The 25,462-nt window shown below is 48.3% G+C and overlaps 1 protein-coding gene and 2 pseudogenes across 3 annotated transcripts; 1 reads left to right on the top strand and 2 right to left on the bottom strand.

Moving 5' to 3' along the window:
- The first annotated feature begins 475 nt into the window (after positions 1–475).
- LOC123179507 (cytochrome P450 89A2-like) lies at positions 476–2,216 on the top strand (annotated as a pseudogene).
- A 6,317-nt stretch (positions 2,217–8,533) lies between these two features.
- LOC123161612 (uncharacterized) lies at positions 8,534–11,020 on the bottom strand (annotated as a pseudogene).
- Positions 10,400–13,978, bottom strand: LOC123183392 (uncharacterized). 3 transcript variants are annotated; one of them, XR_006492521.1, is made up of 3 exons: positions 12,892–13,977; positions 12,630–12,811; positions 10,400–11,163 (listed from the first exon to the last, which is right to left on the bottom strand). XR_006492521.1 is itself a non-coding variant. In XM_044596188.1 (2 exons), exon 1 carries the CDS (start codon positions 13,854–13,856, stop codon positions 12,678–12,680), a length of 1,179 nt encoding a protein of 392 aa, XP_044452123.1. In that variant the 5' UTR covers positions 13,857–13,972; the 3' UTR covers positions 10,402–11,163; positions 12,630–12,677. The 3 variants fall into 3 exon arrangements, 2 of the variants coding, with proteins under 2 accessions (XP_044452123.1, XP_044452124.1); XM_044596188.1 differs by having other exon boundaries at positions 10,402–11,163; positions 12,630–13,972; XM_044596189.1 differs by lacking the exon at positions 10,400–11,163 and having other exon boundaries at positions 12,474–12,811; positions 12,892–13,978.
- Positions 13,979–25,462: the final 11,484 nt, after the last annotated feature.

The raw sequence follows: 25,462 nt of genomic DNA, 5'->3' as shown, positions 1-25,462 counted from the left end.
GAGGAGACACGAGAGGCGTTCCAAGGTGGAGTGGGTTCCCAACCTCTTCAACTTTTGCTTTTCGTGCTACGCGCACAAGCAGCGACGTGGTGGTGACCAAGACGGCCGTGACGGGCGAGGCCGCCGGGTGGTTGCGCCGGTTTCGGAGTAGAGGTGCGTGGGGTCGACGGCGACGGCGGGCAACACAAGCTGATCTTAAATCGGAAAACCAAAAAGAAACGTCATCGGGGCATGAGAGAAAAATCTGAATCAAACGATCAGAAAAAAAAACTCTCTAGGAGGGAGGGAGGAACACTAGATACGGCGACGCAGCGTGATCGTGGATATTGGGAGAAAGATGAAGGAAAGAGACACGTAGAGCAAGTGCCATGCATCATCACCATCCGTGGACCATCGACCACCACGCGATGCATGCTCCTTTCATGGTCAGCAGTGGATTCGTGGGTAGTGGTCCAGGAGCACTCCACACCAGCAGTGTTCCCTTTCATGGTCAGCAGTGGATTCGTGGGCCGGCCGGAGCACCGAGAGCGTCCCACGAGCACGGGGTTGATCACAAATTGCAAGCCATGCCATGCCAGACCTCCTCCTACTTCCCTGCTCGATTCTCCTGCTCGTCGTCCTCCTCCTCCACCGTGCATCCCGGATCAAAGCGCTCCTCGCGAGGGCCATCGACTCCATCCTACCACCGGATCACCTCTCCTCCACCGTCTTTGTCACGGACCGCGTCATGGCGCACCGCCTCCTCGTGCGCAGCGGCTCCTTCTCCAACCGCCCGCCGTCCTTCTCTCCCAGCGCCATCCTATCGCGCCGCCGGCACCAGAACATCACCTCGGCGCCCTACGGCCAGCACTGGCGCGCCCTCCGCCACAACCTCACGTCCGAGCTCCTCCACCCCGCGCGGCTCCGCCGGTACGCGCCCGCGCGCCGCCACGCGCTCCGCTACGCCCGAGCAGAGGCAGCAACAGCGTGGTCCATGCGGCGGAGAGCATCCGCTACGCCATGTTCGGCCTGGTCGCCGCCATGTGTTTCGGGGACGGCGTCGGCGGAAGCCGCGCCCGTGCCATGGCCGACGCCCAGAGGGAGCTCGTCGAGTCCCTGGATGCGGTGCGCGTGTTCGCGGAAGCCAAGGTCCCGGCGGTGGCTAGGCTGGTCCATCGTGGCCGGTGGAACAAGTTGGCCGCACTGCGGCAGAAGCAGGAGGAGACGTACCTGCCGCTCATCCACTCCCGCCGCGGCGGACACAGGCCATCCAGCGAGCCGCCGGCGTACGTAGACACGCTCATCGACCTCCGTGTCCCGGACGACGACGGCCGGATCGCACAGAAGCCAGCAAGGCGGCGGCAGCGAAGGTTGTCTGATGGTGAGCTTGTGGGCATGTGCTCCGAGTTCCTCGGCGCCGCAACTGAAACGACGGCCTCGACGCTGCAGTGGGTCATGGCCAACCTGGTGAAGCGCCCGGACATGCAGGAGGCCGTCCGGAGGGAGATCGACGACGCCGTCGGTACGGACGCCGAGGAAGTCAGCGAGGACGCCCTCAGGAGGCTGGACTACCTCAACGCCGTGATCATGGAGGCGCTCCGTCTGCATCCCCCGACGTCATTCGTGTTCAGGCAGGTGACGGAGGACGACCACGCCGTCCACGACGGCCGGCGCGTTCCGGCGGGCACCAAAGTGTGCTTCCCGCTGGCGTCTCTAGCAAAAGACGGGACGGCGTGGGCTGACCCGGACGAGTTCAAGCCACAACGGTTCCTCGCACCCTGCGGAGCCGGAGATACGGGCCTCGTCGCGGCGGCCGGAAGCGACGACGGCGCCATCAAGATGATGCCGTTCGGCGCCGGGCGGAGGATGTGCCCTGGCAGGGGCATCGCGATGCTCCACATAGGCTACTTCGCAGCCAACCTCGTGAGGGAGTTCCAGTGGAGGGAGGGGGAGGGGGAGCTCGCCGTCGATCTCCGGCCGCAAGTGGAGTTCTTCACTGTCATGAAGCGGCCATTGCGTGCTTGCCTAGAGCTTCCAAGGAAAAACGAGAGTTAATTATTACTCCCTCGGTAAACTAATATAAGAGCGTTTAGGTCATTATTTTAGTAATCTAAACGCTCTTATATTAGTTTACAGAGGGAGTACAAATGATTGCCTTTTTTTCTAGTTGGACTTGTGATTGTTGCTACATGTCAAAGTTATGCTGGTTGTTTCAGAAAAAAAAAAGGGATTTGCTATTTCACGTCTGAATCTGGATGTATAATATATTTACGGGTTTGATTAGGGCACATCTGACCTGAATGTGCCATAGTTATTGCACATCTAAATAAAAAAAGCAAAAAGAAGGAGAGGCAGCGTCGTCCATTTTTATATTTTAAGTCCTTCCGAACAGGAGCGACTAAAGAGAGGCCGCGGTGTTTATTTCTTTTTAGTTTAATATTGGGAGGTGGTGGCTGGACATTTTTCTCTTCTTTTCAATTATTTTTTATTTTTCGTGACTTCAGCCTCCTGTAAAATAACATTTCTATGTCCTCATATTATCATCGGGGTAATATGTTGTTCTATTGAACCAGAACAATGTACTAAAACAATCTACACAACCTGATTCGTGTTTGTCATTTGGGGTGGATTATCGTTATGTTTTTCGTGTTTGTTGCTGGGTGAATCTATCTTGTTGTTTTACTATTTCATTTATCTGTTAAATATTTATTAAATCTTAAAAATTCACAGCTTTTATTTTCACCTCCCCCCCCTTTCTACATTATTCTATTTGTTTAAAATTCATTAACTTCTTAAAATGGATTTGCTACATCGCATCTAGATGAAATTTAGTAATATATCGTCAAAGTTTTTGAATATACGATATGTTCGCTTTAAATATTGTGCAAATCTTGATTGTGTGTTGTTTTATCGCGTGTGTGCCATGTCACGATGTGCAGGCCGGCAACTGGGACTATAGTTTGTTTTTCATCCCAGTTGGAACTTCATCCTCGAGCCGAAACTAGGGCTCATAGTTTGTAATTGTCCCAGTAGCAAGTGCATCATCGACTCCCAACTGGCATCATAATTTTGTGCAATCCCAGTTGCAAGTTCACCATCGACAAGGAATCGAGCCATATCCCAGTTGCCAGTCCACCATCGACTCGCAACTTGGACCCGATCTTTTTTTGTCTTAGTTGCAAGTCCACCCTTGACTCGCAACGGGGGCGTGTCCTTTTTTTGTCCTAATTGCAAGTCCACCTTCAACTCACAACTCTGGCTCGCCTTTTTTTGTCCAAGCTGCAAGTCCACCCTCAACTCACAAATGGGGTTTAGACCTTTTTTTGTCTCAGTTGCAAGTTCACTCTCCACCCGTAACTAGGGTCCGACCACAAGTCCACAATCGACTCGCAACTGGGGTCCGACCCTTTTTTCTCCCAGTTGCAATCCCACACTCAACTCGTAACTGGGACACAATCTTTTTTCGTGCCAGTTGCAAATCCACCCTCGACTCGTAATTGGGATCTGACCTTTTTTGTCGCAGTTGCAAGTCCACCTTCAACTCGCACTGAAACCCGGCCTTTTGTCCTCAGTTGCAATCCCACTCTCGCCTTGCAACTGAGCCTCGATTTTTTTGTCTTAGTTGAAAGTCCACTCTCGACTCGCAAGTGGGACAAAAAAGGTTGGGGTCCAGTTACAAGTCCACTCTCGTCTTTTAAAATGACGAGAGTTGAAAAATTCACAGTTTTCACCAATGAAAGTGAAAACTATGACCTTTTAATTTTTCTATCTTGGATAGCAGTTTTCACTTTCATTTTATTTTTTGTTTTTCCTGATTTTTTTCCTTATTTCGTCAATACACAAGTTTCAAAAATTGTTCCATTAAATTCATAGATTTGTTCATTTTTACAAAATTGTTCGTGTTTATCAAAATAAATTGAAATTTCAAAATGTGCTTATTTTTTGAAAAATTGTTCGCAAGTTATAAAAAACGTTCATGTTTTTTCGAAACAAGTTCAAATGTTGAAACAATGTTCACATTTTCAACAATTGTTTGCAAATTCAAAAAATGTTCACCCTTTGAAAAAGTGTACCCATTTTCAAAAAATGTCCATGTTTTCAGAAAATGTTTGGAAGTTTGTAAAAATATTCTTCTTTCCAAGAAAATGTTTCTCAATTTTAAAATTTGTTCTCATTTTTGCAAAAACATATCTCTTTTTCAAAATTGTTCATCTCAACTAAAAAAATCAGAATTTCTAGAAATGTTTTTTTATTGCTTGATCTGCCGCTGAATATAGTCTTTAGTGTTTGGCGGTGAGAAGAAGTCACTAACGCCCAATAGCTCTTGTGGCTAGCTACAGGCGTGCACCTCCGCATTTCCATTTTTGGAATTTCAATGATGCACTATCCACCATCGCGCCACGCCTGCTAATGGGCCAGCCCAGTCGGGGGTTCCCTATGCAGCGCGTGACAGCCAGATGCAATGCTAAGGTTTTTCCTGGGTTTTTCAAATAAAATGTCAGTCCAAAAAAACTAAAAATTAAAAAAAATCTGCATTTTTTTAAATGTTCGGACTTACTAAAAATGTTCAAAAAATTTAAAAATAGTGGGAGTTTAGAAGTTCTGAATAGTTGATAAAAAATCCAGAACTCTTTGAAAACTGGCTGCTACAGTCACCCGATTGCTGCAGTGTCTTTTTAGGGCAGTTGACACTTGTCGCAGGGGAAGAAAATGAGGATATGCACTACTGTAATTGGCCGGCTCAGGTGGGGACGCTCTTTGTGTCGGGCCAACATTTTGACGCACGGAGCATCTAATAGGAGCTCCCGCCCATGGAGAAGTTTGACAACCTCTACTTTGTTTTCCCCTATCATTGATAAGAGCAACTCTAGCAGACCCCGCATTCTCCCGACCCGCAAAACGTTTTTGCAGTTCGCGGAAAAACGTCTTTGCCGGTCGGCGCAGACGGCCGCAGTTGCAGACCCCGCATAATGGACCCGTAAAAAAGGATATTCCCAGAACATGCTTTTTTACGGGTTGGGGTTGCGGCGTCTGATCTGGCGCATCTCCTCCCGTCCCACAAAACTTAAATTTGCAACTCAATTTGATCTAGCATATTGCATTGCTTTGACAACATTGAATACAAAAAGCATCACCAAATCTTTGCTAGAATAGCAAGACCAAAGAAATATGTGGATTCTTGATTTTGCATTCTTCTTTCTTCATCTTTGGTTCGGAAGAAGTAGATGTTGCTTCCCCTCTAGTTGCACATGCAGCCGCATCATTGCCTTCGATTGTACTAAGGAGTGCACTAACATCTATTAAATATCTTTCTATCAACAAATCAATGTATTGCCCTTCCCAAAACCAAAATGAGCATCCTTCGTCCTACACAAAAGAATGAGCAAGCTCGAAGTGAGCCACCGCAATTTAGCTAAAGAATGAACTGTGAAACGAGCTACCGCAAGTGCACGTTCCCGGTCGTTTTCGCATTTGAAGAACACCCATCCGGGGTGCTTCGGCATGCTCGAAGTGAGCCGCAGCACTTTCAGCGTGTAGTCGTCGCACTCTATGAGCGGCATCGGCAAGCCACAAAGACGCTGCACGAGCGCCGAGCCCGGTGGACGGCTGGACGAGTACGGCGGGCGGACGAACTCGCACCTGCATGCGGCGATGCGCCCTTGCCTGGGCTGCGGGAGAGGCTCCCCGACCACTCCATCGCTTGGGGCAGCAACCGGTGGCCGAAAAAAGCCAAATCCGGCAATGCCGCAGATCTGCAAATTCGGCGGCCCGCCGACACAGGGGGGAGGGGGGAGGGGGAGGCCTCGTGCGCGTGGCGGCCTTCCGGCGTGCTCCTGCCGGCTGCGGTCGCCGGAATCTTGGGCGGCGGCCGGCGGCGGCGCGAGAGGGGAGAGGAGAGGTGGTTGGTGGGAGAAAGCGCGGGATGAAATGTCCCCCCACCAACCGTTTCCGCTTATATGCAGGGCACCGCAGCCGCGAGGGGGAAACCCGCGTTTTTCCAGGTTGGGCTCGGGATTTTGCCGCGCCTCCTAAAAATTTTTGCTGGCCGAGGCGGGATGCGGGGTCTGATCGGGCGGGTTTTTCCGCCCCGACCCGCATTTTGACGGTTATTTTACGGGTCGGGACGGGATGCGGGGTCTGCTAGAGTTGCTCTAACAAACAAACAAACAAATAAACTGTGGAGAGCAAGCATGGCAACAACACAAGGTCCATGATCACCGACTTCCGTTAATTAGCTAGTTTCCAAGCAAAATGATTTGAACCAAGCAACTCTGATTTCATAGTCAAATGCAAAAGGACTAAGCATTTTTTTCAAAATAAATTTGAACATCATGATGCTCATTTCCAAAGTTTACCGGCAGCAGCCATACAAATTTGCGGCTTACCCTACTATTTGGCATTTTACAAACTTAAATGTAGCAAATCTTGGTTTGGGTCCTGTTCTGGATCTTGTCCAGGGATTGAAGTATAATTGCAAAGCAAAATCCTAAAGCCAAGCTACTCTGAGAAAGGGTGAAAGATTTCTTCCACAGATGCAAAACTAATCCTCTATCTAGTAGAATGACAAGGAGAAATAAAGGTATTACCTCCGTCCGAAAAAACGTGTCCCTCAAATGGATGTATCTAGCATTAGCACCAAGTTAGTGCTAGATACATCCATTTGAGGAACAAGCGGACGGAGGGAGTAGTATAGAAAGATGAAGATCTTGCAAGCCATCAGTTAACCAAAACAGAACTCTGACGAAACTGACAAGTAAAAGGAGCAGCAGCTAAGGTTCAGAACAAGTGCACACAGGAACATGATAAACATGACACTCATCATTTCAGATTTTTCAACTATAACCAAATGAACAGATTGCCCAAACAATTAGGATTCGGATTCACTAAAGCACAAGGATGTAAACTCAAGGCATAGTTAAAATAAACAGAAACGATTTCTACCAAAAATGTGAGCGGCACTTGACAGTAGTAAAAACTGAAACAAAATAAGAGAAGCAAAAGGTTGAGGAATTCATATAGAATACTAGCAGGGATTACAGGATTACAGAGAGCGCTCGGCCATAACGGAATGGCTAGCTAGCTAGGGCTCGAACGGGAACAGGAGAAAAACGGAGCATTCGATGGCGTCGTCGGCCATCTCGGGGAAGAGTTGACGGTGGCGATCGGGGAAGAGAGGCGGTGGTGCTCCCGGGCTCGTGTTCGTCGGTGAGGAGATGCAGCGTGGCTCGGCGCAGCTTTTAGACAACTTGGGGAGGCGAGGAGAAGGGCGGTGGTTCACAGCGGCGTGCTGCCGGTGCGTTCGGGGAAGAGAGCAGAGGAGGACGGGGATAGTCACGGGCGAGGGGAAAGAGAGAGGCTGGGGGTCGACGGCGTCGCGCTTCTGTCCTTAGCCGGCCCTGACGAGAGCTGCTGGTACGACGTAGGAGACGGCATCCGCGGCGAGCTGCCCGCAGATTAGTACCGTACCGAAAGTTTTATCTGAATGTGACCAGTTTAGTTTATTATAGACGGACTCTGCCTACTTCATCGCCAACAAAGGGGGATCATGCACATGCACGGCTGTCAGCTGTGAAAGATGCCAAAGCGCACGGATGAATAAAAGAGGCCACCGAGCCCAACCCGTGAGCCATCTGCCAAGGCGATTGCTTGCCTCCTAATGGAGGAGGCTTTTACGGGCAAAATCAAGAAGGTGTAGAAGGCTCTCAAGAGCATAGGCAAGAAGAGTAGCGCCACTAGTAAGGCGTCCGCGGCTACTTAATGGCTGATTCTCAGTCATTTCGACCACCATCTCTGATTGGCTCGTCTCCGTGGATTTGGTGGCGTCTGTTCTCTTCAACCATGGTTTCGTTGGGGGCTTCTTTGCGACGTGGAAGTGTAAGGGGTCGTGGTGGTTGCACGTTATGTATATTTGTCGGATTGACGATGGGGTCATGGAGTTTCTTTCTTAGCGAGTGGTCCGCATGTGATCTATATGTATCAGTTCTCGACTGGTTTTTCGTTAATTAACCGAGCAATTATCTTCTTGATTAATTGACGAGTCAAATCTTTTGCCTCCATTTTAAAAATAATGATCCAACGAGGCTACAAATCTGACCATACGCCCACGTGGTCTGGCCAGCTCGTTCCAAAAAGCAGAGCAACTCCATGCGCCGTCCACACAAGAGATGCGCATCAACCGGAGCTGCTAGTTCAGACGTATAAATAATAAACTGAATAAAAGAAACAAGTAGGAGGCACAATCTGAATTCTGAAAGAATGGTAAATCACGTACTGTACTGAAGAAAAGAAAGGCAGGTCCTAATGCAGTCTTAGCAGTGAAATGAAATGAAATGAATCATGCCAACACGTACAGACTAGTGCAAATTTCAAAAGGGCCCAACCACATGCATGCAAGGATTGTAGTATTTCAGACAAGTACAACTAGTATATACTCCCTCCGTTCCTAAATATTTGTCTTTCTAGACATTTCAACAAGTGACTACATACGGAGCAAAATGAGTGAATCTACACTCTAAAATATGTCTACATACATCTGTATGTGGTAGTCATTTGAAATGTCTAGAAAGACAAATATTTAGGAACGGAGGGAGTATATACCAACTTTGCTACTTCATCAAAATCACGAGCAGTTACTTTTGACAATGATCAAAACAAGTAACTAGAAAGACAAATATTAGGTGGAAAAGAAGGGCGGGGATCATGTGGCATGTCAAATAGGGCTTGCTGACAGCTGACTCCACCTGGTAACGTGATTGAGCATAGGACGAGGAGCCAGTGCAGGTTGCCTACCCTGTACAGGATGGTAAAGATTCTGAGACTCGACCTGACAACGATGTTTGTTGGAACGAGACCCCAGAGCATCAGGACCAACTACTTGAAAGGCTTTCAAGTTTATAGTTAAGATCATCAACTCGGAGCCTTCTCCAACAATTGCACCTCCACCCCACCGGATCTCAGTGACGGCAACCAAAGATACATTCATTGTAACCAAACTGTCTTCCTCAGGCAGATTAATTTCCAAGCCATTCTTGTCAAAGCTAGTACCCTGACTTGGACCACTGAATTATGTATTTATGTACTCTATTCCAGTTCTTGGTTCTTCAAAAGCATCTCCGTCTTTATTGTTGTTGATGAAGGGCAGAGCCTCTCTTCACCAGGGTAATATCCTTCATTACTGTATGCAGACCCCTGAATAGAAACAGTTTCAGTTCTGTTAATCGGAACAGTTCCATATATCCCACCATTGATCATGACATTTACATCAGAACTCTGTGGTTCATCAGCTGATCCTATGGGGAAACCGAACGGAGCTGATCCCTTGATATCTGTTCCCTATACTGTAATAATGGAAGGTGATGCGATGCATGATTGTCTACAGCTATTTTCTGCATGGCGGTTGGCTCGTCCAAACCAACCTGATGCCTCTCTAGTCTGCTGAGTAGAACTGCTATTGCTAGCAACCTGTGTCAGCATCGCCTGCTCTAGATCCTCACACTTCATCACAACTGGAGCTGGCTCTGGGATACCAGCATCGCTGTACTGTTCGGGAGACGGAAATGATGGTAACTTTGATGTAGTATCGAATTTATCGGTAGTTAGTTTTGAAGATAAATTCTGAATAGCACCATCAGACAAAGTTGGACCACGAGCTATGTTTTGTGGACCTGGATTTTCCTTTTTGACAATCATGGAGAGCTGGCTCATTGATGGCAAGTCCTCTGAAGATTTTGAATTTACAGGATATACAGATAAAAAGCGAATTAGAAGAAATTATCATCAAACGAACACTGTAAAAAAAAGTGTAAACATGTCTTTTAACCAAACTGCATTTTGCATGCCATAAAAGAGGGGTATGTGTTGTGCCCTGGGGGTCTATTTGGACCGGTCTTGAGCGAAATTGTCTAGGGTTCGGCCCTCGGGTTAGATAGATCGGAAGAGAGGAAGAGGACGACAGCTAAGCCACAGTACACTAGTTTGTCATCAACTTTCTTACCCTTTCATTGCAAGCCCAACGACTTATAGTTCATTACAACTCAGCTTTTAACGTGAATTCAAATACTGTAAAGGTAAATCTAATGACATGCAAACAGTGGAGTTAACTGATCCCTTCTAAACCTCACTGGACTTCCAATCCTAGCCGTTCATTGACTGAAACTTTTAGTGTCGAATCTGTGTGACATTTTGGGGTTCAGACTTAGCATCAGTACACAGGTGCTGACAGCATGTCCACAAAATTTACTTCTGTTGGGAACTTTTTATAGCATGACGATTCTAGTTCTAGTGACCGACACATAGCATATGCCACAATTACGAAAGAGGATTACCTTCATGGCAAAACCAGCGAGCAAATTTGGATGATTCTGGTAAAGACGAGGCCATCATATCATCACCCGTATTCAGCAGCTGACTCTGCAAAAGGCGGCGAAGACAGAATAAACACATGTCAGTTAATACATATCTGAATGCACCTTGCAGCCACTTGGCAATAACCAGGAATATTTTGCACTTCTGCACTATGATCACCAAATGGTATTTTAAGCACGACTGCACGAGTGCATAATAGTTTAAGTTGTAGGTATGATGCCATCTAAAGAAGTAAAAGGTCTAATAAATTTACATCGCCATCGGCTATCAACATGCAAGACTATATGTACATGACCTACAATATTTAACATAAAAAAGTCTCAACAGCCATCCATCCCCAGAAACAAAAATTGTTGAATTGGCACAGGAAAATATATCATAATTGAGCAAGACCTATTGGCATTTACGACTGACATGAACAACATAATACCGTCATAAAGTCAGATATAAAATTGCAGAGGTGCAAGTTCAGCCAACAGCACATTTACATTCACAGGGTAAGGTTGGTCCATGTCACATATTCCATACAATCTCTAGCACAATATACGAGAAGGAGCCTCTTCTTCTCTGAAGAAAACTCCTGCTCAGTCACATCAGGCCATACTTGTCGCTTAAGCTCCTTCAGGGCATCGGCATCGCGCTTACTGTACATAGCAAGCAAGGACCCAGCCGCCATGCCCATCACCTGAAAGCACCATGGACCATCTACATTCAGGTCCAGTCTCAGCACATCTTCTCCTCCAAGGAAGGATGCACCATCGATCTACAACATTCAGTCAAGCAGTCCTATTTATTGCCGTCCTCCCACCTTGTAAGTCACTTCATCAATCAAATAAAAAGAGGGCATCGATCAGACATACTTCAAAGAACAACGTAGCACTGGACAAGATATGTCTAATATATATATGTGTCCCCCAGAGTATTATTATTGTCTGCAAGGTTCAAATGAAAAATACACAAGGGCATAGAAAAAATTAAGCATGGTAGCTAATTCCGAATTTAAAATCCATGTATTTTGTTTCTTAGACCTCACTCTAATTAAAACAATCAGATTTTGAGGAACAAAACATCTGATTACACCATCAACTTGACTTGGCCAAGAACCTGTTGTAGACACTTACCAATTTAATTGCTCAAAACAATTGGTATGAGGAAACACTGACACTCATAATATCAACTGCTAGAAATTGATCCACTTCGATGGATGCACATATGCACAGGAAGAAAAAATTAAGCGCTCTCAGCGGGTCCTCGTGCAGCTATCTAAAAACTACATTGCTACATTCAAATATCAGAGTATTTTCTCACTCACCCAATTTCACCTCACAAAAATCATTATCACATACACAGGTAAAATGATCGATACATGTGTTAAAATACATAGGTGATCCATATAAATGTAGGGAATGTAGTTCGTACAACAGAAATTTAAACATTCGTGACAACAGATATGGATGGGTATCCACAGTATACATATTCACAAATACTTCCCATTAGGACACTGAATTTGCGCTAGACACATTCATATATTTGCTACAAACATGATTGTCAAATACATTGTTGGAGACACTTTAATTAATTGATGACCATGGTGGAAAAAGTTGTACTGCAAATTTAGGAATTACAGACGATTAAAATGACAGTTTTGTAAAACAACTCCAACTCCAAGATGTGCTAGCTTCCCTGTGGTCACATACAGGCAATCCAAACTGAAATGATTGCATGCTAAATTGTTGACAGCTTTTGAACTAGACATGTGAACCTTTTCGTGTATGATACACATACCTAGGCTCTACCATATACTTATGTACTTATTTCTTAACCAAAATGAAGAACGCAGGGACATTTGAAATGATAATTTTATGACGTGTTACCGAAATACCAAAATTCTTGCAATGCAGAAAATTACAAAAAAAAAAACTTGAAACGCATCACCACCTAGTTTGAAACTAGATTTTTTATTTGGGCATTGCAGAATGGCCTGATCTCTTCTCTAATCATGGCATGAGGATGAACAAGTTCATAACCGTCGATGCTTTCTTCTCTACTGAATTATGGAATCAACAAATCATGATTCAGGGCGAAAATTATCAGTTTCATCAGGCATTAGAAATGTCCAAACCAGCATGTAACAGACATACAATAGCGGACAATTTGCATATAATTAGGCGAAAAACACCAAAACATGTAACAGACATGTAAAATGTCCAAACCAGCATGAAACAGACATACAATGGCGGACAATTCACATCTAATTAGGCGAGGAACACCAAAACATGACTTACCAACTTGCGGGAGTCAAAACTTTTGTGTGCCATAAGCAGTTACATTTTTCATTGCAGGTTCTTTGTTCCTGAAAATCTGAATCTAGTCGGCACTTCCCCCTTGCAAGCTACTGCGTAGTCTTCAGAGAGCTGCGGTGCAGCTTCCTTGTGAGGGCATATGAACTTCTCCATGAACACCTTCTCTGTCAGGATGACAGCAGAATAGTAGTCCCGGTCATGATCTAGCAATCCATTTTCCTTAAGAAACTTTGTAACGTAGTACCGTGGCTTTAGCCGACCCTCCAGGCTGAAAGTGAGCAATGTCGACCGCGGAGCAATGTATGCTGGTGTCAATCCCACCTCAGAGATAAGGAAGTCTGACTTGCTCTGCAGCAGGTCCTTGGACAATGCCAACACCATTGGGGCCTTACAAAAAGCAATGCCCACCTCAGCACCGGACCACCTGAAAATGTTCTTCAAGCTGTCCACTTTGGCGGCGATATTCTCCTCACGGAGAGCTGCAACAGCATTCAGGGCGCGCCAGAACATCCTAGAGCCACGGGGTACGCCTAGACCTTCGGCGAATGCCACCATCGCCCGGAGGCGGTCTATGTTGATGGTGAGCATCCTCGACCGAGCGGCGCACAGCTTGGCAATATCACAAGCACCTAGCCCGCACTTGCGCAGGAACGCGACATTGGGCTTGGTGACCCGCTCCAGGCTGTACGTGAGGAGATTGGTATTGAACTTCATCGCCTGGATGAACTTCTCGGGTGAGCCGAAGAGGGGCAGGTAGTAGTGTAGCTTGGAGACGGCGGATTTGTTGCCCAAGGAATAGCCGGCGAGCGAGACGATGCGGGCGATCTCGCAGCGCGAGAGGCCGAGGCCGGCGAGCCCCGCGACGTTGGAGGCCAGGGCTTTATCCAGTTTGGCGCAGAGGAGCCTGGGGTCCCTCGCGACGGCCGCGGCGACATCGGCGCCGGAGAGGCCGAGGCCGGCGAGGAAGGCGAGGACGGCGTCGGGATTGGAGGGGGACTTGAGGTGGGGGAGCTTTGCGGAGGCCTTGAGTGCCTGCGCTCGGGTGAGGCCGCAGGTTTCGACGAGGTAGTCCTCCACGGCGAAGGTAGCGTTCGGGGGGGCGGCGGGCGCGGGCGCTGCGGCGGAGACGAGGCGGTGGAGATGGGATGCGGGAGAAGTGGCTGGAGAGGAGAGGAGGTGGTTGAGGACGCAGCACCGAAGGCGGAGCATGGCGGCGCGACGGCGCCGGCGCCAGCGGCGAGGGAATGGTGCGTGACGGAGAGTGGTGAGGATTTGCGTGGTCCAACTTTGACGATGACCAAATGTTGATGGGCTGGGCTGGGCTGGGCTTTCACGAGTGACTCGCGAAGAGTTGGAAGACTACTAGAGTGAAGATTCTAAAAAAAAAAGACTAGAGTGATCTCTCTCTCTTGACTAGAGCGAAAGTTAGATAGAGAAAGTTATCTAAAAATCTAAAAAAATTAGGAGAGAAAAACATTGTCAAAATAAATTAGAGAAAAAAAACAAATGAGTTTTCAAAGTGAGCCCTTGGTGCTTGCTTCGGTCACCTCCACCACCTCTAGGACCTCATCCTCGGCCAACGGCGGCCGAGGACTCCAACGATGCGAGGAATTTGGCCGTGTTCATCTCCGCTCTACAATGTCAAAGCAAGCATTATAAACAATCACTACTGATCACGAACAACCACTGTCGAATACCAACGGGATGCGGGGTTTTATTTTTACCTTGTCGGCATTTCATGGAGCACTTGGCGGACGCGTTTTTTGTTGCTGGTTGCGGCCGCCGCTAGCGCCGGAGCAGTCGCCGTAGGGGCAGCCGGAGTTGCGGCACGAGGCGTAGGTCTTGGACAAGGCGCTGCCATGGTCTTCTTCATTTTCTTGTTGGTGGCCGCCTCGGCGAGCACCGTCGCCGCTGCCGTCGGCTTTCGAGCCCGTTCGCCTCTGGTAGGTGCGGCGGGAGGGCGGCGTGCCATTGCCGGAGATGCTGTGGCCACCCCGGACACTATTGGCGCGGTTGGAGGCGGAGCTTGAACCCGGTGGTTCTTTGTCACTCCCAAACTTTTTTTGGCACCGGCGGCGGTGCGTGGGTGGTTTCCGGCGGGGTGAGCGCCAGGGGGGATTGGCTATCCATTCCGGCCGGCTCGGAGGTCATCGGTGGCAGCGGCGGGGGCGGGAGGCAGTGCGGCGCGGAAGGGCGAGAGGGAGTTTTACTCGGCCGCTGCACGATGGAGTATATTAAGGGAAACCTTGAGAGGAATAGGGAGTTGGGGTAAAAATTATACTCCGTTAACGTTTTTAGAAGATCGGCTAGGTCTGCCTAAGGGGGTAAACCGAAAATTTTACTTTCTTATGACCGTATCGAGGATCGGTTAGAAATGCCCTTATGAGATATGTAGTGTGTGTGTGACCTTGTTGGCTTCCTGAATGGCCTAACCCAGATGCTGCGTGGCGCCCACCGCCGTGGTGCATCAGCGTTGTCATTAGCAAGGAGGTGGTTGTACTTGTCGGTTTCAAGACCATGGTCGGGCCTTCCGTGTTTGTGTTTCTCCAGTCAGTGTAATCATAGTGTTGAGACAGAGCAAACTCTGTTTTGCTGTGCAAATGAGCTTGGTGTTGATATAATCTCTCAAACAATGTGTGTTGAGCAACTGCTCCATATGATCCACAATGGCAGGCACCTGCATCCCTCAAGAAGGTGAGTAGTGTTGCGAATATGGCATGTGGCAGACACGGTAAGTTCAATGTTCTGCAATACTACAAAGAACATGTCACATTATTTCAGTTACCTGCACATGTTCTACTAGGAAGACTAAAAATTACAGTTTGTGAGGTGATTGAAGCATTGCAGTTACATTAGGCCAATTGGCTAGTAGTAACATACATCTTAGTTTTTATTTTATTTTTTTGAATTTTTGTTGTTTCTCTGTTATGTACTTGGCGAATGGTACATATGGGTTCTCTCTCTGTCGCACTAAAAAAATGTCGTGGCCTCCATGTCGGTGTCAAAATTGGCAGATCTCGGGTAGGGGGTCCCGAACTGTGCGTCTAAGGCGGATGGTAACAGGAGGCGGGGGACACAATGTTTACCCAGGTTCGGGCCCTCTCGATGAAGGTAATACCCTACTTCCTACTTGATTGATCTTGATGATATGAGTATTACAAGAGTTGATCTACCACGAGATCGTAGAGGCTAAACCCTAGAAGCCAGCCTATGATTATGATTGTTGTTGTCCTGCGGACTAAACCCTCCGGTTTATATAGACACCGAAGGGGGCTAGGGTTACACAGAGTCGGTTACAAGGGAGGAGATCTACATATCCGAATTGCCAAGCTTGCCTTCCACGCAAAGGAGAGTCCCATCCGGACACGGGACGAAGTCTTCAATCTTATATCTTCATAGTCCAACAGTCCGGCCAAAGCATATAGTCCGGCTGTCCGAGGACCCCCTAATCCAGGACTCCCTCAGTAGCCCCTAAACCAGGCTTCAATGACGATGAGTCCGGCGCGCAGATTGTCTTCGGCATTGCAAGGCGGCTTCTTGTTCGAATACTCCATAGAAGATTTCGAACATAAGGATAGTGTCCGGCTCTGCAAAACAAATTCCACATACCACCGTAGAGAGTATAATATTTCCACAAATCTAATCTGCCGACAACTTTTCATAACGGGACATCACGCCATGGCCCGGTCATTATTCGAACCGTTTTTCTCAACCAGCTACTGCACATATTGCGAGGCGGTTTTCTTGGCACGTCTTGTCGAAGCAGGGATCGTGTCCCCTTATCACGGGATTCTCATCAATACGGGTGCGGGTAACCCAACCGCGCCATCAATCACGGCGCTTGGGGAATAAGCGGGTTTACCAGACAAGTGGGGAGGCGCGGAATCCCTGCTGCCTTTATAAGGGGATAAAGACTCCCTTTCGCACCCACGCTTTCTTCTTCCCGATCCATTCCCCTTCGCTCGAGCCCCAGCGCCCGAGCGTTCGTCTTCTCCGCCCACAAAGGCCTTCCGAAAATGTCTGGATCCGGAGCAGGAGGCAAGTGGATGGCCTCTACCGTCCGGGAGAAGGATATCAAAAAGCTTCGGGAGGCCGGGTACCTGGCCAAGAAGATCAGCCACCGTCTCCCGACGGCGGGACAGATCATCCCTACTCCGGAACCCCACGAGAGGGTTGTATTCCGCCCTCATTTTGTCCGCGGGCTAGGGTTTCCCCTCCACCCGTTCGTTCGCGGCATCATGTATTATTACGGGATCGATTTTCATGATCTATCCCCCAATTCCTTCCTCAACATCTCGACACTCATCGTCGTGTGCGAGGCTTTTCTCCGCATCTCGCCACACTTCGGCTTATGGCTGAAGATCTTTAATGTGAAACCCAAGGTGGTGAGCGGCGAGCACGCCGAGTGCGGGGGCGCTATGGTGAGTAAGATGCCCAACGTCACATGGCCAACAGGTACTTTTAATGATTCCGTCAAAGAGTGGCAACGGCAATGGTTTTACATCACTGAGCCGCGCGGCACAGAATGGGCCGCTGCTCCCGAGTTCCGATCCGGAGCCCCTCTGCGGCTTACGTCCTGGCCCAAGAAGGGCCTGAACTGGTCTTCGTTCGACGAACTGTCGGTGCTCCAGACGCGCGTTAAGGATATGGAAGACAAGAACATCGAACTTGTCAACGTAGTCCAGGTGATGTTAGTTCGCCGGATCCTGCCTTGTCAACACCGGACTTGCAATCTATGGGAATTCGATCCGGCCAAGCACCAGACCCTGCGAGAGCTCTTTGGCTCCTCGCACAAAGACATCTGGAAGGTGCTTTTCAAGTCCGGCAAATCATGGCCGGACTCGGCCGAGGACCACGGGTACCAACTGTCCCGCCCTGCAAGCTCGGTAAGTTATTATATATTTTATCTGCATAACCCAAGGAAAATGCTTAATGTGTTTTCCTCAACTCCCCTAGGGCTGGACGAAGAAGGCGGGGCGGATCCACTGTCCGGCCCCGCTGCCCGAAGAACCGGCCGGCCCCCTTCTGACGAAGATGGTGGTCCCGGCGCCGTACAAGGCGCCGAAGAAGAAGGCCGAGAAGGAGGTCAAAAAGACCCGGGGTGGCCTTCGTCGCCGCGGCACTTCGGACACAATATCCGAAGGCTCCAACACCCGTTCTGCCTCCGAGGAGGGCGAGGAGGAGGATGAAGACGAATCCCCAGTGGGGGGAAGAAAGAAGAGGGCGGCCTTCATACACTTGGAGGCCGAGTCACCTAAAAGGGGAAAAGTTCCTCTTCCGGAAGAGCCCACTGCCGCTGCTGACAGCAGCCCAGCGTGGGATCCCAGGGCCCAGCCCCTGGTGAACTCGTGAGTATATAAAATCCGAACGCATTTATGCGTCCAGACTCATCATGGCATAATATTTTAACCTGAGCCATATTTTTTGTTGTCCGGCGAGGTCCCGCACCGAACAATCCTCATCAGAGGATTTGCTGAGCTCGGATGCTATGGAGAGCGGGACGCCCCCGAAGGCCCCTTCCCCCAAATATGTGAATAACACCGAGGCTTCGTCCCAGAAGGACCCCGACCAAGGAGGGGGGAAAGAGATCGTGAAAGCGGCGCCTGGAGGTCAAACTTCAGGGGCCGGAGACATGGGGGAGAAGATTCCCATGGGAGTCGATGGCGGGAGCCATCTTGAATTCGGCTCCCAGCCGGACGCAATTCCGGAGACGAATACGGCTCCAGAATCAAGCAGGCGGCCTCCCTCGGCTGGAGGGGGCGTGCCTGTTCTGCCGGCAATCTCTGTCCAACCAGAGGCGCCGGATGCTTTGTTGGCGGCGCTGAAGAGCGCCTCCATCGTCGATGAACACCGTGCCCTTATGGGTGCGGTGATTAAGAAGATTCAGTCTACTGAGAGTGGACTGAATGAAGCCCGTATCAGCCTTATAAGAGGCTTTGAGGTATGTCTTATGAGGTTTTGAAGAGTGTCATACTATGGATAGTAGCCCCTGATACACTGTTCGGTGAAAGAAAGAACCGGACAGAGAATCAAATTTTATGTTCGCAGGAAGACTCATTTGATGACATCTATCTCTCCTTTATAAGCAGGCGTCTGCAGCGGCTGCTACCTCTCATACTGCGGAGGTCTCCTGACTGAATCAAAGTCTGGAGCGGACCAAAGAAGAACTTGGCCAGTTGAAAAGGCAGTTGGAAGATAAACAAGGTATGCGCAAGCCTTGCTCGCGTTCAGTGCGAACTAATGTCCAGTATGATAAAATATGTTCCATGATTTTCGCTAGGGACGATGACCGAAGTCGAGGCTCTTAAGAAGGCTGTGGCCGAGGCCGAGAAAAAGGCAGCCGCAGAGCAGGCTCTTCGTGAGAAGTACGAGGCCAGGGCTATTGAAGCTGAGCAGGAGCTTCAAGAGGCCGTTAAGAAATGCGAGACCTTGGAGCAGAGTTTAACGGAGAAAGAATCCGAACTCACCAGGGCTCATCAGGCCGTGCGCGATGCCAAGGGGGAAACCCAAGGCGCCCTGCAGGAGATCCAAGAGGCGAGGAAGATCGCGGCGGGCAAGGCTCTTTTCCATGTAAATCAAGTATTTGAAATCATGTTTCTAATTTTGAGTTCGGATTTCTCCAGGTGTGTTTGCGGAACTGCCCTGCAGCATATCGGATGCCGCCCAATTCTACCAAGCCGAAGAAAGGAACACTGTGGATAAGCTCTTCTGGTCGCAGTATCTGGCACCGAATTATCCGGTGCCTTTTGCCGATCAACTGAAACAGCTGATCGAACTGCATAAGGCGGCGGAACTAGCCATGAAGGACTTGATTATCCGGCTATGGCCTACCGAGCCGATTCCAAGCAGCTACTTCGGGCTCGTGAAGCGGCTTGTAAGTGCCTGCCCTCGAATTGACGTCATCAAGCGGTCGGTCTGTATAGAGGGTGCGCGAATGGCCTTCGCCCGCGCAAAGGTGCACTGGGGGAAGATGGATGCTGAAAAGCTGATGACCGAAGGACCGCCAGAGGGGAAGGAGCACCGCAAGCCCGAATTATATTATGAAAGTGTCCTGAAAGGATCCTACCTTGCGGCGGAGCTGTGTACCAAGGACGTTATATTTCCATGAATGCAAATCATGTTGTCCTTTGTAATGTTTGAACAAGGTCATTATTTATTGCCTGTTGTATAAAAGTTTATCCTCCTGCGCGGCCGTGTTATATATTAATCCTGAGAGTTGGCCAGTCGTCGGCTTCTGCCCCCACGTAAGAAGTACGGGGGTGTTCGGGATAAACCTGATCACTCTTTATCCTAGTTTTGGGTCCTTCGAAGGAGGTGTACAGCACAACGAACCAGGCAATCGGACTATAGGGATTTATCACTCTCACTTAGCCATAGGAGCTTTAGGAAAGGAAGGTAGGCGCAGCCCCTAGTGTTCGGAAGACCGCACGAGGGGCTCTATAAGCACCTGATCGAAAGAAAAACCGATCCAACCGGGACTAAAGGTCCCATTTGAACCGGGACTAATGCCTGTACGGTGCCCTAGCCGCTCGAACCGGGACTAATGCTCACATTAGTCCCGGTTCGTAATGCAACCGGGATTAATGCTCTTTTCTGGCCGAACGAAAGCCATGTTTTCTACTAGTTCACTACTGTGGTGGCACGGGTGAGCCGTCGAGCGAAAGCTCTGTGTTTTGGCGCTGACGATGGCGACGCCCGTGGGTGCCACGCTCTTCCTGAAAACGTCGGCGTGGTTCTTCTTTGTGTGTCAAGGCTCCAAGTGACAACCTTTGTTCGTTTTAGTCTTGACAGTCACGACGCTCTGCGCCGTTCTCCCTCCTGGGGACGTGGTCGTGCAGCTTAGGTGTTCTAGGTTGTAACGTGGAGGTGTGCTTAGATCTTGCTATGTTCATTGTCGGTAGTGTAGTCGCGTGCGTGCTGCCAGATCCTTTATCTTGGGAACGGTTTTACAAGAGGGCTACCTCACCATCTTGTATCGTTCGCCCTTGTATTTTTCTTCGGGGGTTGCTTTATATATAAAGTGGGGTGAAAGCCTGTTTCAAGAGAGTTAGCACATAGATAATGACATGAGGCCACTTTATTGTGTGTGTGTATTATAGGCACGTGCTAGTACCATGCATGCAAGCGCACGTAGGGCTGAAATTAAGCAACCACTTGACAAAGTGTGTATTGTACTATGGGTGTTAATCACATGGTGATGTGAACTATTGATGTTAAATCACATGGCGATGTGATCTAGATTATTGACTCTAGTGCAAGTGAGGACTGAAGGAAATATGCCCTAGAGGCAATAATAAAGTTATTATTTATTTCCTTATATCATGATAAATGTTTATTATTCATGCTAGAATTGTATTAACCGGAAACATAATACATGTGTGAATACATAGACAAACATAGTGTCACTAGTATGCCTCTACTTGACTAGCTCGTTGATCAAAGATGGTTATGTTTCCTAGCCATAGACATGAGTTGTCATTTGATTAACGGGATCACGTCATTAGGAGAATGATGTGATTGACTTGACCCATTCCGTTAGCTTAGCACACGATCGTTTAGTATTCTGCTATTGCTTTCTTCATGACTTATACATGTTCCTATGACTATGAGATTATGCAACTCCCGTTTACCAGAGGAACACTTTGTGTGCTGCCAAACGTCACAACGTAAGTGGGTGATTATAAAGATGCTCTACAGGTGTCTCCGAAGGTACTTGTTGGGTTGGCGTATTTCGAGATTAGGATTTGTTACTCTGATTGTCGGAGAGGTATCTCTGGGCCCACTCGGTTATGCACATCACTATAAGCCTTGCAAGCATTGCAACTAATGAGTTAGTTGCGGGATGATGTATTATGGAACGAGTAAAGAGACTTGCCGATAACGAGATTGAACTAGGTATTGAGATACCGACGATCGAATCTCGGGCAAGTAACATACCGATGACAAAGGGAACAACGTATGTTGTTATGCGGTCTGACCGATAAAGATCTTTGTAGAATATGTGGGAGCCAATATGAGCATCCAGGTTCCGCTATTGGTTATTGACCGGAGATGTGTCTCGGTCATGTCTATATAGTTCTCGAACCCGTAGGGTCCGCACGCTTAAAGTTCGATGACGGTTATATTATGAGTTTATGTGATTTGATGTACCGAAGGTAGTTCGGAGTCCCGAGTGAGATTGGGGACATGACGATGAGTCCCTAAATGGTCGAGAGGTAAAGATCGATATATTGGACGACTATATTCAGACATCGGAAAGGTTCTGAGTGATTCGGGTATTTTTCGGAGTACCGGAGAGTTACGGGAATTCGCCGGGGAGTATATGGGCCTTATTGGGCTTTAGGGGAAAAAGAGAGAGGAGAGGCTGCGCGCCCCCCAAGGCCTAGTCCGAACTGGACTAAGGGGAGGGGTTGCGTCCCCTCCTTCCTTCTCTTCTCTCTCCCCTTTCCTTGACTCCTACTCCTACTACTTGGAAGGGGGAATCCTACTCCCGGTGGGAGTAGGACTCCTCCTAGGGCACGCCATAGAGAGGGCCAGCCCTCCCCCTCCTCCACTCCTTTATATACGGGGAGGGGGGCACCCCTTGGAGACACAACAATTGATCTCTTGATCTCTTAGCCGTGTGCGGTGCCCCCCTCCACCATAATCCACCTCGATAATATCGTAGCGGTGCTTAGGCGAAGCCCTGCGTCGGTAGAACATCATCATCGTCACCACGCCGTTGTGCTGACGGAACTCTCCCTCAAAGCTCGGCTGGATCGGAGTTCGAGGGACGTCATCGAGCTGAACGTGTGCTGAACTCGGAGGTGCCGTGCGTTCGGTACTTGATCGGTCGGATCGTGAAGACGTACGACTACATCAACCGCGTTGTGCTAACGCTTCCGCTTTCGGTCTACGAGGGTACGTGGACAACACTCTCCCCTCTCGTTGCTATGCATCACCATGATCCTGTGTGTGCGTAGGAAATTTTTTGAAATTACTACGTTCCCCAACAATAACTGGTGCATGAATAATCGCATCCGGCATAATTCTCCATCACCGATCCAATGCCTATGAGCTTTTCACATATTGGTCTTCGCTTATTTACTTTACCGTTGCCACTGTTACAATTACTACAAAACTATCACTGTTACTTTTGCCACCGTTACCGCTACTATCATACTACTTTGCTACTAAATACTTTGCTGCAGATATTAAGTTATCCAGGTGTGGTTGAATTGACAACTCAACTGCTAATACTTGAGAATATTCTTTGGCTCCCCTTGTGTCGAATCAATAAATTTGGGTTGAATACTCTACCCTCGAAAACTGTTGCGATCCCTCTACTTGTGGGTTATCATGTTGCTTCGAAAGAATCGAAGAATTGCTAGAGACCAATTGAAATATTCTCAGATTATTGGCTCGCTTATGTATTTAACCAGTGCTACAAGACCTGACATCTCTTTTGCTGTTAGCAAACTGAGCCGGTTTGTCTCAAAACCAGGAGATGTGCATTGGAAAGCTATAGAGAGAGTTTTGCGTTATTTGAAAGGCACTGCGAATTATGGAATTCACTACACTGGGCACCCAAAGGTGCTTGAAGGGTATAGTGACTCAAACTGGATCTCAGATGCTGATGAGATAAAGGCCACGAGCGGATATGTATTCACTCATGGAGGTGGCGCTGCTTCTTGGAAGTCTTGCAAGTAGACCATCTTAACGAGGTCAACAATGGAAGCAGAACTCACAGCACTAGATACAGCTACGGTCGAAGCAGATTGGCTTCGTCGGCTCTTGAGTGACTTGCCGGTTGTTGAGAAACCTGTACCGGGTATCCTTATGAACTGCGATAATCAAACTGTGATCACAAAAGTGAGCAGCTCAAAGGATAACATGAAGTCATCAAGACAAGTTCAAAGAAGGTTAAAGTCTGTTAGAAAAATGAGAAACTCCGAAGTTATTGCATTGGATTATACCCAAACGTCTAAAAATCTGGCAGATCCTTTTACTAAGGGTTTATCACGTAATGTGATAGATAATGCATCGAGGGAGATGGGTATGAGACCCACAGTATGAGTTGTTCACAGTGGTAACCTATTCTTTGTGATCGGAGATCCCGTGAATTAGATGTGGAATACAAGCTGTTGGTGAACTGGGAGGAGAGTACCCTTACTGTTAAAAAAAATACCACTCCATGAAGATGCAATACTCTCCTAAGTCTGCATGGCAGGTTTATGTATATCTTAATGTGTTCTAAGTGGCTCATTGAAGCAGAGATGTTGTCCTGCAGAATATCTTTTGAAGAACGCACCTATATGAGTCTGATTGTTAAACGTCACAATCTGTGAGAGTAGGGTTCTCTCTAGTAAACTCATGAAAGGTCTCGGAGTATGACGTATAAGCTCCACCCGCGGGGAAGACCCACGGTAGCCACGTATCGGTCAAGACTTTGTGTGAAGCTAGATTCGCAGAAAACTTGCAGTTCAAGGCCCAGTCCACTGTTCAAGTTGCTTACTAGTGCAGCATAGAGTTCTAGGTGAAATTTCAACTTAACAGTCTCCACTGCAGTACCGGTATATAAAACAGTGTTTTGGAACCAAAGGCAAATTTTGTGTGCCTCTAGGATCTGGTGGGGGATTGCTGGAATTTTGTCTATTTTGGGCCAGCCCAATAGCAGTTTCAGAAATTTCTAATAAATCCTGTAGGCCCACGCAACCCATTCGTGCAAGGCAAGAGGTGGTGGAACTAAAGTTTAGTCCCACATTGCTAGTTTAGAGGGAGTTGGACCTCTTTATAAGGGAGGTTCTCTCCCCACATGTATGAGCATGACAACAAGAGGGACATCCACGCGCGCTCCTCCTCCGCCGCCCGCTGCGCCACGCCATGCCTCGTCACGACGCGCCGCGCCGCGGGAATGAGCCGAGCCGATGTCTAAATTTTTGCCACGCACTACGGGTATACGAAAGGTCACTCGGGAGCTGGAAAGTTTTTTTGCTGTAGTGGATATTGAATACGAACGCTGCACCCTTCGGCCGCTGCCTGTTCGTTTCATCTCCCGCGTTCCCTTCAGCTCCCGGCGCAGCCTCTCACCTCCTTCTCTTGCGCCTGTAAAAGGGAGGTTGCTCCTCTCAGAGAGATGCACCAGAACAACACAACCCTCTCGCCTCCAAGTTCCTGACCACTGAGCTACTGCTATGATCTTCCCCATCCCAGCTTGCGGCGTGCACCGCAGGTCGGGACAGTAGGCCTCTGAAACCGTACCTCTTTGAGACCTGTACGGGAGAAGGGTGATAAGGTTTTTGGGGAGCGCTCTGTGCGACTACTGACTCCTTCGTCACGGACGCCCCGGACTCCGACGACTACTTCCCCAACGACGACTTCTTCCCCAACATCGACAACCTCCTCGACGACATGGCTGGCGAGGATGCCGACCCCAAGTCCTGTGCTTCTACTGCTGTCTCGTACGTATTCTTGCTCTTTCTGTTAGAGTCCCTGCCACAATTCCTTGTTGTAGTGTCTGCCCTAGATATGTTACCTTCTACTTCATATATGCAACTTGCTATACTGTCTGCTCTAGATATGTTTAGTTACAGTTCATATATAAAAATGCTATTTACCTTCTCTTTGTCAGATCGCATGACTTGTTTTATAATTGCTATATTAGTCATGCTTTATCTAGTATTTCTGTTAATAAAATCATTCGGTAAATTGCTCATATTTCCAACAGACAGATGAACAGAGAACTGGAACCTTGGGAGTGAAAAATATGAAGGTGTGCAAGCACTCCAAGTAAACCTTGGAAGGAAAATCAATGGCGAAAATGTGGGATAACATAC

The sequence above is a fragment of the Triticum aestivum genome, chromosome 1D, assembly GCF_018294505.1.
Source record: "Triticum aestivum cultivar Chinese Spring chromosome 1D, IWGSC CS RefSeq v2.1, whole genome shotgun sequence".
NCBI lineage: Eukaryota > Viridiplantae > Streptophyta > Magnoliopsida > Poales > Poaceae > Triticum > Triticum aestivum.
Note: the sequence above shows the minus strand (reverse complement) of the source record. Positions and strands in the feature narration are given on the sequence as shown.

Excerpts from the sequence above, each read along its gene's own strand:
- LOC123183392 (XM_044596188.1), bottom strand. The coding sequence starts at position 13,856 with ATGCTCCGCCTTCGGTGCTGCGTCCTCAACCACCTCCTCTCCTCTCCA.